Source organism: Pistacia vera, unplaced genomic scaffold, assembly GCF_008641045.1.
Source record: "Pistacia vera cultivar Batoury unplaced genomic scaffold, PisVer_v2 Contig639, whole genome shotgun sequence".
Classification (NCBI taxonomy): Eukaryota; Viridiplantae; Streptophyta; class Magnoliopsida; order Sapindales; family Anacardiaceae; genus Pistacia; species Pistacia vera.
Window position 1 is genome coordinate 522,509 of NW_022196489.1, and position 18,875 is coordinate 541,383.

The window sequence follows — 18,875 nt, forward strand, 5'->3', positions numbered from 1 at the left end:
ATAAACATACGCAACACAACTCACGTTCACTACTTCAGCTAAGCTTGCTCCGGCCAAGAGCTTGAACTCGAAGCACCATCCTTGGCCTTCTCTCGAACACCAGATGCGATCACTTCATAGGATGGTGCTGCTTTATTTCTTGGCACCCCTCTTGGAATGATCAAATTTAGATGGAGGAGATTAACTTTCTGAGAACCATTTGGTTTAGTGGAGACATTAACATTTGTAGTAGATATTTAATAAGCAGATTTGTAGTTGAAGATAGTGTGTCAAAGGGCCAAGACTTCTGTTGCTCAGTTATATTGCGTGGTTTGAAAGAGTGGTTGATTGGGAGAGTTGAACACAAAGCGGTTGCACCTAAACAGAGAATACTCTTGACCTTTCAATACTATTTATCATAGAAATAAAGGTTCAGTACCTATTTCTCAATACAAGCTTCATTATTTTATTATCTCCTCTGCATTGCACTTAGATTTATACATTATCATCTAAATGTCCTTTGATCATAAAATTTAGTTAAACATTATCATGGCTGTCTCAAGAAAGCACCTGATAGATTAAACATCACCTCAAATGAAATTTCCCAGCATCTGTTGACTGATTTTGGCAAAGGCAGATAAGCTTACTCAGTAACATAGAATGCAGGCTGGAGATATTTTACTTGAAACGTGAAGCATAATAAATTGAGACTGATTTTCAAATGGTTGTTTCTACTAACATTCAAATAATGATTCTGACCCACATGAAATCAAACATACGCAAGCTCCATTGATGTTGAACATCCAAGTGGTGTGATGGCTAAAGTGGTAGGAATATTTGCCATAAATAAAGGTCATATTTTGTTAAGTCGCGAAAACCGTTTCACAAGTTATTTACTTATTTTCAGAGACCATACCAGTAACATGTTATGGAAACAGTTGAGAAATCAAGTAGTTGAAGCTGAATATGGAATTTTCAACACTTGTTATAAGTGGAAAAATAATTGTACTATACTGCTGCTAACAGAAAGTTACGACTCTCTAGAAGATTTCAACAGGTTCAGATAAATTTCTGCAAAAACTAGTAGCCTTTGTGCTACATGATGTCTCAACTATCCTAACTTTTCATTCCTTGTTCCTTGCAGCATCAGAAGCACCAGCATCATCTTTTAGCATGTCTTCGTCAGAATCAAGTATTTTTCCATCCCTTGGCACCAAGCAAGGAATTCCATCCTTTATCTATCAAATACATGACCACAATAAACATTAAGCATGAACGAGAAATACTTTATCAATCCTGTGGTTTTAGTCCTAGGTCAGGTCCTGCAGTTTCAAATGCTGGGAAACAGCACCCTGGAATAATGGATGTTAGTTGAAATCTTTAGTTTACAGTCAAAGACAAAAATGCCCTGAAAAGTGTAGTGTATTGTTTAAAAATTAAGAAAAACTGCTATTGAACTCTTTCATCTCTTTTCTTGTCTCAACATTCTCAATACTTTTGCAGAGTTTCTTAGCAACCAAACAGTTTTTGGTTCTTTCAACTTCTTCAAAAAAATTTTAACAGCCAAACACACACAAGCTATATAAAGTTCCCAAAATCAAACCCAGGAATTTCTGATCAATCAACATTCAAGTTTTCTTGAACAAAACCAAATCAGTAAATAAAACAATAAGATTAAAAATAAAAATAACACTTCTGAAATCACACAAAGTCACCACTGCCACAAATGCACACATCCATAGTAACAATCAATCACAAATTGCAGCCCAAAAATTTTTTTGTAACAACAAACAAAAATGAACACAGATTTCTAACATCTATCAAACAAAATTAACAGATCACCCAGATGTGGGATGGGTTGGGTGAGGCGAAACAGTGATGGGTCGGTGGGCGGAATGAGGAGTGACTGCTGTGAGGGCTGTGGGCGGCTGTGAAATGTGAAATATTGTTTTTGTTACTTTTGGAAAATTACTGGGTATCAGACTTGGAGGCTCTACAAAGAGAGGAAGAAGACAACGACAGAGGAGAGAGAGTCAAGTGCGTGAAGAGGGTGCAGGAGTTGGAGCAAAGGTGATGGGTGGTGAGATAGGGTCGACGATAAGGGAAGGAGGGCTGGAGGTCATGTCAATTCCTCTTCTGCCCCTAGACCATTGTCAAATTCTACTTCTGCCCGTAGACCATCAATTCTCATTAACATTTGTTAAAGTCAGGAAATCCCAGTATTTCAAACCGTAGAATCTGGACCACAGTTGACAGAAACCCCGGGGGTAAATGCAATTAACTCCAAGCATAAACATACAAACTATTAACATGGCACAAGCACAATTGAGTTACAACTTTTTCAAAGGCTTAATGTTGTAGTTAAAGCTCAATAACAGTACATAATTTCTACAAAACTTTTATCCCTAAGGGATACCCTAATCGGTTCGAGCTCTCACAGTAAAGCAAAAATTAGGAATAAATATCACATCATACCATCATTGGAGAGGGGTTATTTAATTTGTATTTTAGGCATGAAACAGCAGAGTAGAGCAAGAAATTTAGGGATAAAAAACATTTCTAATGCACTCTCTCAAGAAATTTAGGTATTTAATCAAACACAATCCCATCAAATCTAAAGCGCAAACGTAAGCATTCTCTACAGGGACTATAATTGATGTTCTGTCCCAATCCTCGTACATATCAGCCTGCTTAAAGTCAGTTCTTCAACATCTATCACAAATGAAATGGCATTCCCCAAGAACCGCATATGTTATATCTAACATTAACATATTAAAGTTTCAAAAATAATATTACCCACTTAATATTTTTAAACAAAACGAGGGCCTAGATGGGAAGTTTCTAATTTAGAGCTCTAAATTCAACATAATTAGCTAACACTAATTCTAGAAAACCCAGAGACAAATCCAGTTTTCACAAACTATCTCTAACATTAAACTTATTTCATAAACAAAGATAATTACTTGATATAGAAAACAACAGTACTACAACTCACAGGGAAAGAAACGCCAATGGATGTCACTGATGATTGACCATTTTGTTCACTACCCTACCAAAACAAATAAATAAATAAAGGTTCCAACAAAACAGGCAGCTTTTGAGAATAGATAAAAAGAGAAGAAGAGAGAATGACCTAAGGGGCTGTTTGGAAAGTGGGCAGACTAGAATTTCCGAGAGAGTTTTGCTGAGTCCACTCCCTGCATCTTTCAAAAGGGCTTTGCTTACCCTCACCATTTCATTCTTTACTCGATGAATTGTGGAGTCTAAAGTGACAATTAAAATAAAGTCCGGCTTAGCTAGTTGCTTATATAAAACGCAGTCGTTTTCATGCGGCATAAAACAACCGTCGCCTAGAGGGTTTTTCGTTAAAGAAAACTGACCACTTTTTTTTTTTTTTTTACCACTTTTTTTTTTTTTTTTCATACTGTCAAAATGACCATTTTCGATTATTGGAATTAGAGATAGCATGTATTAATTTAGCATGTGTAAGTACAGCAGAATGTTAATAGTCTCAACCTTACAAGATTTATCCTTCCTTTCGTAACTGTAGATTTTAATGTCTACAAACAGTTAGTTGCAAAATTGTATACAATTGAATAAGAACTTGGTTTGACCCCTCTCAGAGAAAAATCAAGCAATCATGAAACAAGAACTTCTTACTATAATTTCAAGGGATAAACATTCCAATATATTTTCACTTTCACGAAAAAAAAAAGGCTGTCTCCACAAATGTCATCATTATTTTTTATGATGTGACATGTTTTAGTCAAATAGAATTTTTTATAGGTAAATGTTTGAGCCCGAAAGTAGAATTATAATTGCAACAAGATATAAGCAAGTGTTTACATATTATAGAGTGGATGAATGTTCTATATATAAGAAAGGAGGATCCTAATCGTGGCGCTCTTTGGCTTTTGAGTAGGTATGCTTTCAAAAAGGTCATCCCATAAGAGATTATGATGAGCTATCACAGAGGTAATAAATGGCGTCCCATTAGGGTTAAATTAATATATCTAAATAATAATAATAATAATACTATTTATATAATATTAAAAATGAAGGGTAATTCAGTAAAAGCATTTATCGATAATATTTTATTCCTTTCAACCAAACATTTTAATTATCTATACCCACCAATCTAACCAAACATATTAATATAACATTCCTTTATAATCTTCGCGGGAAGGGGGGGGTGTTTGGTTGGGGGTGTAATATCATCTTATATTACTTAGAATACCACATTTAGTTGTCAAGTAATATAAGATTATGATAATCTTTCAAAACCAATAGTAATTATTGTTGATTATATAATAGGTAGTGTGATTGCCTCCATTTTTTTTTAGGTAGTTTAAGATTACCAAGTAATCTTATTTTTGTTACAAATTTACCCTTAACTATTACAAATTTTGGACAATAATGCCTTTATTTTGAAAACAATTTACAAATATATTCATAGACTATTTTATCCTTATATACATAATTTATAGGACATAAATACCCTTGAACTTGAAAATTATTACCCAAGACTGGTGACCAAATCTGGCCACCAGTGTCGACAGCCGATGACCGACCACCACCACTAGGGGTCAATGCTAGAATGGCGCACAACTGGTCGGATCTAGTTGTTTTTTGCCAAATCTATGGTTTCTAGTCATGAACGACAACCAGATCTCTGGTCGTCGTCAACGAATAACGGCCAATTTGGTTGTAGATGTAGTCGTTTCTGGCCAAATCGACACACAGTCAACCAGATTCGGTCAGGTGTGTGTCGTTTCAGCGACTGTCACCGTCAGCCAGTAGTGGCTTAGGGTGGGTGGGGGTGATTTGGTTAGAAATTAAACTTTTATGTGGTTTGGGTGTTTTAGCAAAATCTCAAATGTAGAGGGGGTTAAAAAATGATTCAAAAAATAATAATAAAAATAATATTATATTAATATTTAAAAATGAGGGCAGTTTAGTAATTTATATAGCATATCCACTTATTTATTTTTCCCAACCAAACATATAAATATAATATACACTCCAATTTATTATAACTTAACTAAACACATTTTTTCTAAACATTCTCAATAATCTTCAAGGTAATCTATCTTTCCATTAATATAACATTCTCAATAATACAACATTTTCTAAACCAAATGCACCCTCAAGGTAACCTATCTCACTGGTTACTCTACATTTTCAATAATAAAACATTCCTCGTACCAAACGCACGGTATTATCAGTGACCTCCCCTAAGGTTTAAGGGCTTTTTCACATCCCACGAATATTAGAAACACTCTGGGCCTCCCCTCATATTTCATAAAATATCCATTTACCTCCCTTGTCCACCGTTTTCTTACACTCAATCGTTAAAGATCAAGGTTACCAACGTCATTTCGTTGTTCATTTACTTTAAGCACTTTTATGAAATCTCACGCCAACATCACAAGCTCTAATTTGTAAAACTCCATGTAGATTGAAGCATTATATATGCAGCATACAAAAATCTTCACAGAAAAATGGCTTGGTCATAATAATAAGCGGTTTTTTTTTATTAAACTAACTTGTAACACCAAATCCTATATCAAATGTAAAATTAGCATATATATATATATATATATATGACGATTTAGGTGATTTAAAAAACATAACTATGATATGTTCTTTAAATCACCTTAATCGAACAAATATCATGCTAAATAAATGAAACTTATGGATTTGCACAAATATTAGCCCATGCTACAATTACAAAACAAGTCCATATATTAGATCCAAAAGTGGCTACAGTGGCCAGCCCAGCTTTGACAAGATAACCGCCTCAAAGTTTGGTTTGAGGCCCAAAATTCCAAGCAATTTCAATAATATTTGGCAGGTCTCTACGGAAATATTGGAATTAGAAGAGTCAACACTGCATTTGCTAAATGTCAAAATGAGGTGTGAAACGAACTTCTAAGATTAACCAGGAAATACCAACAACGTGCAACTCCTTGGAATAGAGTTTTGTATGTATCAAACCAGTCCAATTCCACTTTAGTTAAAATCAATCAATGCAAGACTTGACAAAGAAGAAAATGAAAGCTATTATACAAGTTGTGATTCATGGAAAGAGAGATAAGTTTGGGATTGCAATCATAGTTGATTTGAAATCTCATATTATGATTGCAATCCCGTGATTCGTTGAGATTGTGCTGCTAGTGGTGTTGATCTTATCCATTTCGAAATATCCAAGATTGAAGTTTATCTTTGATTTCGTTGAATAACTGTTTAGAATAGTTTCTGTGACGAGCTTCACCTAGGTCGAGCTTACTCTGAATTGAACTAATTCTGGGTCAAACTATCTCTTTGCGAGTTTTCAGGATCTATAAGCTCTTATGGCAAAATCACACACAACAATTATTTTTCGATCACACTTGTACTTTAACAAATATCTCCTAAATAATCAAGCAACTTTTTAGTGCATGCACCGATTAAAGAGTTTATGCACATAATGTACGTTGATATATCAAATGTTATTTAGTGGCTGGTTGCACTTGACAAATATCTCCTAAGTGATTTAACAATTCATTGGTGCATGCACCAATCCAAAAGTGATCAATTACATGTTATGTAATCTCCGGCGGCCAAGTTTTTCGCTCTTAATTTAGTAGTTCTTCCTTGTTATTTCCTTGCAACTCATAAGTAACAGCTTGATATTTTTTGTGTTGCTATTTTGTCAAATTCACTTTCAACAATTAAAATCTATCAATTTGAACAGTTATTTTGTAAAATGTTTTCACATTATCCACTTACGTCCCCTGCCCACCGTTTTCTCACACTCAATCGTTAAAGATCAGGGTTATCAACGTCATTTCCACTCTCTTCAACTCTCTGTTTCCAAACTCCAGCATGAGATTCCACTCAATTTCTCATACAAACCCAACTCCAAGTGAAAAGAAGATGAAAATGAGTTAAGCATGTGCAGTCAGAACCCCTGTGACTCTCTAACCATTCCCATGTAGAACGTCATTTTTTTTTTTTTTCAAATGAAATAATAAACCCATTTGCGTTAAGGCCGTGAAGGCATGTCTCCCATTTGATAATACTGATACCTTAGCTCCATGGCCTCCAAGGTTTGAAGAGTTTGATACCACCAACATGCTTCATATTTTTCAAATAAAAGGATTCATTTTTGGACTTTTAAATTGGATCGTACTTGTTTATGGTTATTTGTTAGTCGTCACATATTTTTTCTACGGAAGATATCTATCAAATGGTTTACTCGTTCAGAAGAAGTGGCTGGATGACCTGGGTTGGGATATTCGGGAGATATTAGTGATTTTTGGGTTTATGACCCGTTCATGTTTTCCTATTTATTTATAATAGAGAGCATTAGGAATTATTATTATTATATATTTCTAACTGTACATTTTCCGTTAGTTAACATTTAGGGGGCGTTTGGTTAGGGGTTACGCGGAATTACTAGGGTTAAGTTATCTTATTTTACTTGATTACTATATTTGGTTGTCAAGTAATATAAAATTTCAGTAATCTTCAAAAACTAATAGTGGTTACTGTTGGTAATATTAAAGGTAATCAGATTATCTCTATTTTCTTAGGTATTGTAAGATGACTTGAGTAATCTTTTTTTGTTACAATTCTATCCCTTATTAATAAAATTTTAGGACAATAATGCCCTTATTTTTAAATTTATTTACATGAATCTTGCTTGTACCATTTCACCCCAATTAACTAACTTTTTAGACAAAATTACCCTTGAAATCAAAACAAATTTCAGCTTACCCAAGCCACCACCCCCACCCACTTGCTGTCGCCAGCCAAACCACAGCAGGCTGCCATCGGAAGTCGCCAGAAGTGACTTGAAGTCGTGACCAGCCCACCATGATCGAGAGGCCCCGATATGGCCATTTTTTGCCATATTGATGGCCAAAAAGGCCATATCGAGAGCAGATCTGGCAGAAAATGGCCAGATCTATTATGGTCATTTTCGTCTTCATTAGCCAGATCTATTCCGGCTTGAATATATCTGGTCGTTAATGGCTAGATATGTGCCGTTAACGGCCAGATCTCGCCCAGATTTGGCTGATAAAGGCCAAGGGTCTAGTCATTATCGGCCAGACCCATCAATTTAGCCGACAATGGCCATATTAGATTTGGCCATTTCCGGCCATATCTGCTCTCGATATGGCAGTTTTTGGCCATTGATTTGGCCATTTCCGGCTATATCTGCTCTTGATATGGCTTTTTCGGTCATCAATATGGCCAGAAATAACCATATTGGGGCCTCCCAGTCACAGTGGGCTGCTTACGGCGACTTCTGATGGTTTGTGGTGGCAGCAGGCCATGGTAGGGTGGTGGGGGTGAGTTTGTTATAAATTAAAGTTTTATATAAGCGGGGGTGTTTTAGCTAAATTTGAAATTATTTAAAAATTAATAATAAAAATTTTAAAAAGATGACAATTTAATAATTTAAATAACATACCCACTAATTTATTCCTCCTAATTAAACATATTAATATAACATATCTATTAATTTATTCTAACTAACTAAACATATTTTCTTAAAGATTCATAGTAATCAAATATTTCCTAAACCAAATGTTAGAGGGAAGGTAAGTCAATAATAGGTTTTTCACAGGAAACCCCCATATGTTTTGCCTAATCCTTAAGCATCCAATATTATATGGGTAGCCCACATTTTTTCCGGATGGTTAACTTTTTATATTACGGTGAGGGGTAACTTCCTAAATGGCTAAATTACAATTAACTAAAAAATCTTCAAACAAAATTTTGTATAATATTAAAAAGTCCTAATTTATTTTAAATTGGTAGTGAGTTACCAGCTTATATTAGTCAAATTAAATCATAATAATACTGCACTAATAAATTATTCTTATTAACATTTTCTTATAAACATGATGGATCAGTTTGTAATTAATCAATTTATAATACTTTTCACCTAACCAATAATAAATCCAGCCTTAGTAAGTATAAACTCATTAATTGCGAGCTTATCACGATAGTGTTGGGTGAGAAAAAATTGTCAGTGCTCCTCGGCCAACCTTTATTCAATTAAATCAACGAAGATGGGACCAGAAACCGACAACTTTACTGAAGGGTTCCCGGAAGATGGACCACACGCTTTTATAATTGAAATCTATTGTTGAGATGTTTGCTTGATTTTTCTTAAGATGGCTTCTCCTTTCTTCTTCCACTCTTCTTGAGATGATTTCATTAGTTTCACAGAAGAAGAGAATAGGAGTAAACTAGAAGAATCAAGGGAGAAAACAAATTTTGGCTTATTTTCGAAAGCCTATGAAGTAGGATGGCTTCTTCTTCTTCTTCTTCCACTACTTTTGCAGCGAGGGAGCATGATGTATTCCTCAGTTTCTGTGGCGAGGACACCCGCTACACTTTTATCAGCACTTTACATGGAGTTTTCAAGCAGCGAAGTATAAATGTTTTTGTTGATGATGGACTTAATAGAGGAGAGGAGATTTCGCCATCTCTTATGAATGCAATTGAAGAATCAACGATTTCAGTTATTACTTTCTCGAATGGTTATGCATCTTCAAGATGGTGTCTTGATGAACTTGTGAACATCATGGAGTGCAAGGAAACGCATAAACAGGCCGTAATCCCAGTTTTCTATCACATAGATCCAACCGATGTAAGGAATCAAACTGGAACTTTTGGGGATGGATTTGCTAAGCTTGTAGAAAGTTTTGATGAGGAGAAGTTAGAGAAGCTACAAATGACTGAAGAACAATTTAAAGATAAGGTGGAGAAATGGAAGAAGGCTTTGACAAGCGCAGCTAATCTATCCGGCTGGACATCAAAAGTTGAACCGTAATTTTCTACTCTGTAATTTAGTACTCTTGCTGTTTTAGCTGATGTTAACTTTCACATTATATATCAAGTAGTTTAAAAGAGATTAGATATATATTCCATTGGATTGATGAAGATTTTTTTTTTTTTTAAAATCAAGGCCTAATAAATTAAAGATACTCCTACATTAAAATTCACAAATCAAGTAGATGGTTACTGACTTTTGCAAAATATTTTACGTTTGTTTGAACTTTGATTACTGAAATTCATTAATTGACAATATCATCAAACCATCATAAGTTTTCGTAATGTTTTCATATTCAAGGATCAATCTAGCAAAATTAGTGAAATTTTGAAAGTTAAAAGTTTTTTGACTGATGAGAACAATAACTATTTTTTCTCACAATCTTTTTGCTAGCCAGTAATTCATATTTGAACTTTTTCTAATTATCTTTTGTCAATATATATATATATATGTGTGTATATACATCTACATATATGTATGTATGTGTATGTATATACATGTATGTGTGTGTGTGTATATTGGATGGGTGCATAAATATAGTGGCATGTTTCCCGCATCTAAAGTTTTCTTCATAATTGTTTGAATAATATTTAATTGGTAAACTTCATTACAATCAACTGTTGTTGGATTTTTTTATTTTTTTTTCATTTCTTAATGATTTATTACATTTATAACAGTTTTCCTTTTTTTTTTTTAGGTCTGATTATCCTCTTGTTATGAAAGTTCTCGAAGATATTTTGAACATCTTAAAGTTCATGTCCCCAAGTAATAGTGACAAGAAATTGGTTGGAGTAGAACGAATAATTCGCGAAATTGGATCTTTATTGAAAATTTGGCGGGGAAATGTTATTAGTGTAGGAATATGGGGAATGTCTGGTATAGGCAAGACAACTATTGCAAAAAGTGTATTCAACAAATTCAGGGGACGGTTTGAAGGTTCATACTTTGCTGAAAATATTAGGAAAAAAATCAGCAAGTCCTTATGGACTATGTCCAATGCGACAAGAACTTTTTTCTACTATATTGAAGCATCCTATCAGCTTCACAAAAGGAAGGCTTAGTCATAAAAGAGTTTTCATTGTTTTTGATGATGTGACTACTATAGAGCAAGTAGAATCTTTAATTGATGATATTGAACAGCTGGGTTCAGGAAGTCGAATTATTATAACAACAACAAACAAACAAGTGCTTCGAAATTGTGGAGTGGATGACATTAATATATACGAGATGAAGGGGCTATTTGGGAATGATGCTCTTCAACTTTTTAGTTGGTATGCTTTTCGACAAAATCGTCCCAATATAGATTATGATGACTTGTCAAATAGGGTAGTAAAATATACCAGAGGTGTTCCATTAGCTATTAAAGTGTTAGGTTGTTACTTTTTTGGCAAGTCGAAACAAGTTTGGGAAAGTGCATTAAAAAAGTTCGAAAGAATTCTTCATGAGGATATTTACAAGGTGCTGAAAATAAGTTATGACGGACTAAATGATGTTGAGTAGTGCATATTTCTAGATATTGCATGTTTCCTTGAGGGGGAGACTAAAGATTTTGTGGTAAACTTTTCGGACGCTGATGACGAGGAGGTTGAAATTGCATTAATTGATCTCACTGATAAGTGTCTCATAACTATATCAGAGGATAACAAAATAATGGTGCATGATTTGCTTCAAGAAATGGGTTGGGAAATTGTCAGACAAGAATCTACGAGAGATCCTGGTAAACGTAACCGTTTATGGTATCATGAAGATATCTATAGAGTATTGGAAGAAAATGAGGTAAGTGCCGAACGCATTAGATAAATTTTGAATTGATATTTTATAACCACGAGATCTAATATAATATCACTTTTAGAATTATGTTTCCAGTTTTCCTATTAATGTAGCGGTATTAATATTCCAATATTTCTTTCTTAAGTTCTCAATATATGTTACTAATTATTCCTTTTCTATTTACAGCTTCATAAATTGAAACATATCGATCTCAGTTTCTCTAAATATCTAAGAATTCAAGATCTCTCGTTGGCCCCAAATCTTGAAAATTTGATTTTAGAGAGTTGTACAAGTTTGTGTGAGATTACCTCATCCGTTGATGGTCTCAATTATAAGCTCCTTATCTTAAATCTAAGGCATTGTAAAAGCCTTGACAGTCTTCCGACAGACATTCGTCTAGAATCTGTTGAAAAAGTAATCTTTTCTGGCTGTTCAAATCTTAAGAAGTTTCCACAAATCTCCTGGAATATGAAAGAATTATATTTAGATGAAACTGCAATAGAGAAGTTGCCGTCGTCAATAGAGAATTTATCCAGACTAGTTATATTGAATCTTAAAGACTGCTCAATGCTTGAGAGGGTTCCAAGCAACATCTGCAAGTTAAGATCTCTTGAACATCTCAATCTCTCAGGGTGTTCAAAACTTGGAGGTTTGCTTGATAACTTGAGAAATTTAACAGCTTCGAGGGTGCTTAAAGCGGTGAGGGTTGCCGCTACAAGAGAAGCACCGATATCCATTCCATATTTGCGCCGTCTAGAAAAATTAGATCTGACCAACTGTTTTATTAAGGAGTTACCGGACAATCTTGGTCAGTTATCCTCACTGCAAAGCTTACTTCTTGGCAGAAACTTCTTTGAGAGCATTCCAAGTATTGCAGCGCTTTATAAGTTGTCTTATCTTGACCTAAGCTATTGCGAGAGGCTTCAAGTCCTACCAGAGCTTCCACGTAATTTAAGAAATATAGATGCATACAATTGCACAGCATTGGGAGTATCATCAAGTTTTTCAATTTTCTTCGAGAATTTGAATTTTTTTTACCACGGCGCAAGAATTAACTTGAGCAATTGCTTGAATCTGGATCAAGACGCCATCAGTGAATTTTTTAACGGTATTCTACAGCTAGAAAAGCGTACTTTAAAGGTCTTCTCGCTCTTTCTTTTTTCATATGATTTTTCATTACTTCTGTTAGGAAAAGAAAATTTTTAATGGTATATGTTTACGTTTACCTATGTTATAAGTGATTGACTTCATTTTTTATTTTTCACTTTTTGTATAGATGTATGGAATTATGCGAAACAACAACACTGGTTGTGTCTGTTTTCCTGGATCGGAAATCCCAGAGTTGTTTGTCTTTCAAAGGAAAGAATCTTTTATAACTCTGGAAAAACAAGAAATTCTTGGCGATAATTCCTTGTCTTCTCTTCTCGTCTGTGTTGTTGTGGAGTTTCGAAACTATCATAATGAAGGCCAAGGTTTGGTGGTTGTCTTTGAGTGCTTGCTCACAAGAGAAGATGGTACAATCGATATGTTCCGTGGAACTTTGAGGGGATGGAACTATGGTAATGGACCTGACAATGTGGACTCAGAACACGTATTCCTGGGATATGATTCTTATTCTAACTTCTCTGATTTGTACAATATTAATCATCACAAATATCGTAAGATGACCATCCGATTTTATGTTGAGAATCTTACTAAGAGATTAGGTTGTTGCAACGTGAAAAAGTGTGGAGTTTTGTGTCGAAACGATCTCTTTTAAGTTTTATCTAGACGTGGCAAAATGGCCTGCTACCGCCCGGTCGATCCATACTCGTGGAAAAGATATAGTGTCCGGGTTTATGGATGTAAACCCTTTGTAAGACCCTTACCCGGTTCTGCCCATTTATTTTGCGGGCGGGTCTGGTATACCTGCAGGTAGCCGTTAAAATAAAATTAAAAAACCCCTCCTGTCCTTTAAGTGCAAAACCAGACCTAAATGCCTAATCGATTTTTAACTTCTCTCTCCACGACTCCACAGTCCACTCCACGGTCTCCACCTTCGAGTTCGATACTTCATGTTCCCCTTCTACCTTCGGTCACTGGTGTTTCTAGCTAACGACGTTTCCATTCTGGCGGCACTGATTCTAGCACTCTCCGTCACAACTCACAAGCGGCAGGTAAGCAAAATCATTCTCTTTCTATCCTTCTTTTTAATCTCATATTATCCTCTTGTTCCGTATGCAGTTATTGCAGTAACTAGTTAACACCATAAATCTTCATCTTTTTACATGGAAAAGATGGATTTTTTCATGTTCTATATCCTCTGCATTTGAGTTTACAGAAAGTAAATTTTCTTTTTTAATTTCTCTGGCCGTTAACTTTTCTGTATTTTCTTTAAGTATTCAACTGGCTTGGTGTTTGGGTTTGTGAAGAATGAATATTGAATATTGAAGAATAAAATGTGATGTAATTAGTAGGCAGTGGAGTTTGGAGAAGGTTGAGTTGTCTTGAATTTTCATTTTATTTACGTTGGTGGTGGTGAGGCATCATTGGATTCATAACTTGGTGTTTGGTGTTAGTAAGTCAACCCAAATTTAATTCAGCTCTGTCTCTCTATTTTTTTTATTTCCTCAATTGGTTTCTTTTGAGCTTCCTTAATATCCTGTTACTTTCTTTAAGTTTCAGTCTTTGTTGTATCATTTAATTCATTTCTCACTGTTAACTTTGTTTGATTTTCGGTAATTGGTCTCTAGTATGTTTCAATATCTTAAGTTTGGCTTTTTTGAGTTGGGTTTCAATATCCTGCAACTTAATTGCGGTTATTGCCGGTTTAAGCAATTTTTAAGAATGCATCTTTTCTTTTTTTCTTTTTTACTTTACAAATTGGTTGATTACTTAGGATAATCATTTTGTGGCATTTACTGGTTTGTGAAATTTCACAGTTTTAATTTACAGCCTGAAATGTCAAGTTGTTGGCAATATTAGCAGTTTGTGGCTAGTGTCCTGCTAAACTTGTGTGCCTTTGTGTTTTAGTATAATTGGGCATTAAGACTTAGTTATCACTTGCTGGTTGAAATTTAAGCTTAATGTTTCTGACTTTCTAATTTATCTAATTTATCCCTGATGCTGATTTTGCGGATTCCTTTTCAAAGTATTATAGTTAATTTGTTGTTAGACTTTTACAGATAGCTAGAGCTTTGCATATGTTGGTTAAATCCACACTTAGAGAGACAAAGGTGCCAAGAAAAGGAGAAGCTATTTGTTCTTAATCAATAAATTAATATGCAATAGGGATTAAAATATTAGGGCTGAGGTGGGCTCCATTTCTCTTTAGATCAATACTTTACCATTAGAATGTTGTATGCAAGTAACTAGGCAGCATTGTTTTAAAACCTGACCCGTTGTGAGACCCGGTAAAGTGACCGGGTCATAGGTCGACCGGTTGGACTGTCAGCAATAATTTAGCAAATTAATCCCTGAAATTTTAGTATATTACAAAATACCCCTAAAATTTTTAAGTTATTCCCTAAAATTTTTATTTATTTAAAAATGCCCCAAAAATTACCAATCCCTAAACTTTTGATATATCTCCAAAACACCCGTAAATTAGTCCCTATAAATTTGAAATATTACAAAAACCCCCCTAAAACTTGAACTAGGCTGGAGAAGCTGTCGGGTCCCAATCTGACTGGCCGGTCCGGTTTGGGTTTTAAAACAGTCCTAGGCAGTAATTATATATTAGGAATACATTAACGTCATGTGAAGAGGGTCCTTTATGTTGCTAAAACTCTTGATCCTTTTGAGAGTCATTTTTATTTTAGCCACAAAATTGTGTTAAACGCCTTTTCTAACCTTATTATTTAATTAATTTTGTATCAAATTATTGTAGCGTAATTATCATCCCACAAGGTCATTAATTTAAATTACATTGTTGATTGATCATTTTATGTTTTAGAATCTCGTATCTTGAAGGAAATATATGTATTTATATGATACCAAACTTACATGATTAGAAAAAACACATTTTCATTATTAAAATCAACTTCAACTTTTGTTGTAAATGTAAGTCACTAATTTTTGGCATCCCATCATAACAAAATCATTGGCGTTGATACTCTTTTTAAGATTAGGATAAATTAATGTAATTAATCTGTTCAGGACTAAACCATAATATTTTATATGTTTTATTATTTACATTTATTAATATTTATAGTTAATAATTATAGATGATGATCTCGTTCATGTGCCATTAACTAATCCGGGAATTGCGGAATCAAGAGGCGCTCTACTATCACCCCCAATCCCCCATTGTGGAATGAACATGAGCTGACCAAAAATATCTTTAGTTGAACAATGTCAAGTTAAATTTATGTTATGTTTTTGTATTTGTATTATTTTGTTTGTATTTGTTTTCTTTATGTTTGCTGGTCTTAAATTGATGAGAAATTGAGATGATTGTGAACTTTTGTGGTGAATTTAACTGAATTTGGAGTAGTTGATTGTGGAGGTGTAACTATAAAATATTAAAACTGCGGAAATTGTGGGGGTGTAATTGCAAGAATTGAAAACTGAAATGAATGATGAAGGCTTGGATGAGGAGGAAAACGTGGCCTGCTGGACTTCGAGGGCCACCACCCTCCCAATTTGCACTTTTCAGGATATCCCCCTCTAATTCTCCCTGTCTGCTTTTATCCTATTCAGCCCCTCTCTCCATAGCAGAATTCTCCCAATAACCATACTCCCAGTGCCATCTGTCACACATAATTCTCCCTCACACTCACACGCTCAGGACGCCTCTCTAGTCTCTACTCAATTACCATTAGTCCTCTACTGCTGCTGCCTATGCTTCCTATTGTAGAGCAGCACACTAGGTGTTTCAGCAGTTTCACACAGTAAGTTTAGCCGAAAAGGAAAGATGTGAGAAAAATGCATAAAGGCCCAATTGAGTCCTTTTGGAAAATCCTGAACATCTACATAATTGTGTTTGTCAAAAGAATAATGCTACACTTACATCACTATTTTACACCGTTTTTATTATATCATGATGTGGTATATATCACAATTATACAAAATTTTAATTATTTTGAATTTTTAATATTGTGATAGAATTTGTGTGGTTATGGTATATGCCACATCATGATGTAATAAAAATAATGTAAAAAAGTGGTGTAAGTGTAACACTACTCTTGTCAAGATTCAATAGACAGTATGAAATTACGTAAGATTTTCACTTCCAACATAATGGAAAGAGACTAGATGAAATTAAGGGATAACACTTTTGAAAAGCCAACATGAATTCTAAATAAAGAAGCAAGAGAAGAACATGAGATTAAATTTATTTCCTTGCCCAATTCTAGGTTAGCTTTAATTAGGTATAAGATCAGATAGACACAATATCAAATTGGGATCAAGTCATACATAAATGGAGACACAAAATAATGATTCTTATGCCATGTGTTACGCACACAATTAAACAGATCACGAACAGGTACACAGTGATTTACCGTGGTTCACTTATCCAAGATGTGGATAAGTTATATCTACGTTGAGCTCCAAAAATGGGGGAGCTCATTGCACTACTATTACTTAAAGATTCAATGATTACAACCGTTTGACAGATCGATCAAACACTTTCTCTTAAACAGAAATCTACCCGCAACTTGAACCCAATAGAAACTCACTAGGAATCCCTAGCTTAAGAGCAATAATACCTTCACTGAATGACTAAGACCTAATCACTCAAATCTCACAAGTTACAAAGATTTCATAATACAAAACCTCAAACCCTAGTAGAGAACGATTTTGATTTAACGAGAGAGAAAGCTTCGATCGCACAAATCTGCCGTTTGAGCTGCTTTTATACCATTGACTAGAGTTGACGATTTCAGCCGTTGGATCAACGGTCAGGATCCAACTCAGCTAAGCCCAAAACCATAGTGTTCAAATAACTCCCAAAGTGACACCGTTTCAAGCCTTCACTTCAACATCATGGTTTATTAATTCTTATACATGGTTTATTAAATTTCTCGCTCATACATGAATACAAATTCACACAATCTAAAATAAATAATTCTCCACCAATCTAGAGCATGACTCATAAGAAGAGGCAGGAGGGAATGATGAGAGAGGAGGAGAGAGAGCACAATGATACCTTTGCACGAAGCATAGCTTTGAGGTTATGAATGTCATGATGCAACCGGGACAAGAAACCAGCAAGTTTGTCACCATCAAGTAGATCATGTGCTGTTGATCGATGCTTTTCAAAGACAGCATCCACAGCAGATACATATGAATCATCCCGTGACTGTGCCTTGAAGATGAGGTCATACATCATATCTGTTACTCTTGACATAGCTCACACTACTACCAATTTCGTTTCTGTATCATCCTTAATGATTATCACTGCAACATTCTTTATTCTTTCAGAGCTTCCAACACAAGTGCCACCAAACTTATGAACATAACATAAGTCTCCTTTGGGAAGCTGAAATTCTTCCATCGATTTTTCCCCTGAAATATCTGTAAACATGAGAAAAAATAAATATTGACTGAATTTGTGTCTACAATTTCCAATTGCAACTCAAATTAGATTATAGACAGAACAGCTTACAAACCTGTAACTGAAGCCAACATGGGCGAATTTGAAGACTCCCTTTTTCCATGCTGTCCAAAGGCTATTCTGAAACATAAAACATAAAAAACAAAGCTAAAACAGGATATAAACTTTACAATCTACAAGAAATGTTCACAGAGCTACTTAAACTCTGCGTTATAAGTTCTGATATATATATATATATATATATATATAGGAGCCTTCTCATTAACTCAACTTTTATCAAATATACAGCTAGCATAAGGCACCAAAGCGCATCAGTCAGAATCAGTTCCAAAGAAAATTAAAAGATTAAATTTTGACAGCAGTAAGCATCAAACTGCATTGATTTAAACCAGTTTCGAGGCAAACGATGTGATTTACAAGGATTGGAAGGAATTTGAGAGAAAAAGCACTTTGAAAGCGAGTAATAAATTCAAAAATTATCAAAATCATAAAAACTCATCGTTTAGAAGTGATTCTGAAGCATCTTTTCAAAGAAAATATTCTAATTAATCCAAAAGTAATAAAAAATACAGACAGTGTCGCATTAAAGAGTATCAAAACACATTGTTGAGAATCATTGTTTGAGACAAATGAAAAGCTTTACCCGGACCTGGACTCATTAAATAATCATTCATACAAAATTTATTATCAAATACACATACATCAACAGCATCAAAATACACCATTCTGAAGCAAATGAATGACATTAACCTTAAA

General features: G+C 34.5%; 2 protein-coding genes across 5 annotated transcripts; both read left to right on the forward strand.

Annotated features, from left to right (window-relative positions):
• The first annotated feature begins 9,154 nt into the window (after window positions 1–9,154).
• Window positions 9,155–16,191, forward strand: LOC116111477 (disease resistance-like protein DSC1). Of its 4 annotated transcripts, none has more exons than XR_004125077.1 (5): window positions 9,155–9,807; window positions 10,509–11,587; window positions 11,768–12,721; window positions 12,858–13,737; window positions 15,787–16,191. XR_004125077.1 is itself a non-coding variant. In XM_031397651.1 (4 exons), exons 2-4 carry the CDS (start codon window positions 11,462–11,464, stop codon window positions 13,338–13,340), a joined length of 1,563 nt encoding a protein of 520 aa, XP_031253511.1. In that variant the 5' UTR covers window positions 9,155–9,822; window positions 10,509–11,461; the 3' UTR covers window positions 13,341–15,751. The 4 variants fall into 4 exon arrangements, 2 of the variants coding, with proteins under 2 accessions (XP_031253511.1, XP_031253510.1); XR_004125078.1 differs by lacking the exon at window positions 15,787–16,191 and adding an exon at window positions 14,746–15,751; XM_031397651.1 differs by lacking the exon at window positions 15,787–16,191 and having other exon boundaries at window positions 9,155–9,822; window positions 12,858–15,751.
• LOC116111462 (disease resistance protein TAO1-like) lies at window positions 9,284–11,311 on the forward strand. The gene is made up of 3 exons (XM_031397631.1): window positions 9,284–9,807; window positions 10,509–10,739; window positions 10,852–11,311. The coding sequence occupies exons 1-3, from the start codon at window positions 9,284–9,286 to the stop codon at window positions 11,309–11,311; spliced, it is 1,215 nt and encodes a 404-aa protein (XP_031253491.1).
• Window positions 16,192–18,875: the final 2,684 nt, after the last annotated feature.

Excerpts from the sequence above, each read along its gene's own strand:
- LOC116111462 (XM_031397631.1), top strand. The coding sequence starts at position 9,284 with ATGGCTTCTTCTTCTTCTTCTTCCACTACTTTTGCAGCGAGGGAGCAT. Across the intron at positions 9,808-10,508 it reads TGGACATCAAAAGTTGAACC|GTCTGATTATCCTCTTGTTA; the intron begins GTAATTTTCTAC and ends TTTTTTTTTTAG. Across the intron at positions 10,740-10,851 it reads TTCAACAAATTCAGGGGACG|CTTCACAAAAGGAAGGCTTA; the intron begins GTTTGAAGGTTC and ends GCATCCTATCAG.
- LOC116111477 (XM_031397651.1), top strand. The coding sequence starts at position 11,462 with ATGGTGCATGATTTGCTTCAAGAAATGGGTTGGGAAATTGTCAGACAA. Across the intron at positions 11,588-11,767 it reads GAGTATTGGAAGAAAATGAG|CTTCATAAATTGAAACATAT; the intron begins GTAAGTGCCGAA and ends TTCTATTTACAG. Across the intron at positions 12,722-12,857 it reads TAGAAAAGCGTACTTTAAAG|ATGTATGGAATTATGCGAAA; the intron begins GTCTTCTCGCTC and ends CTTTTTGTATAG.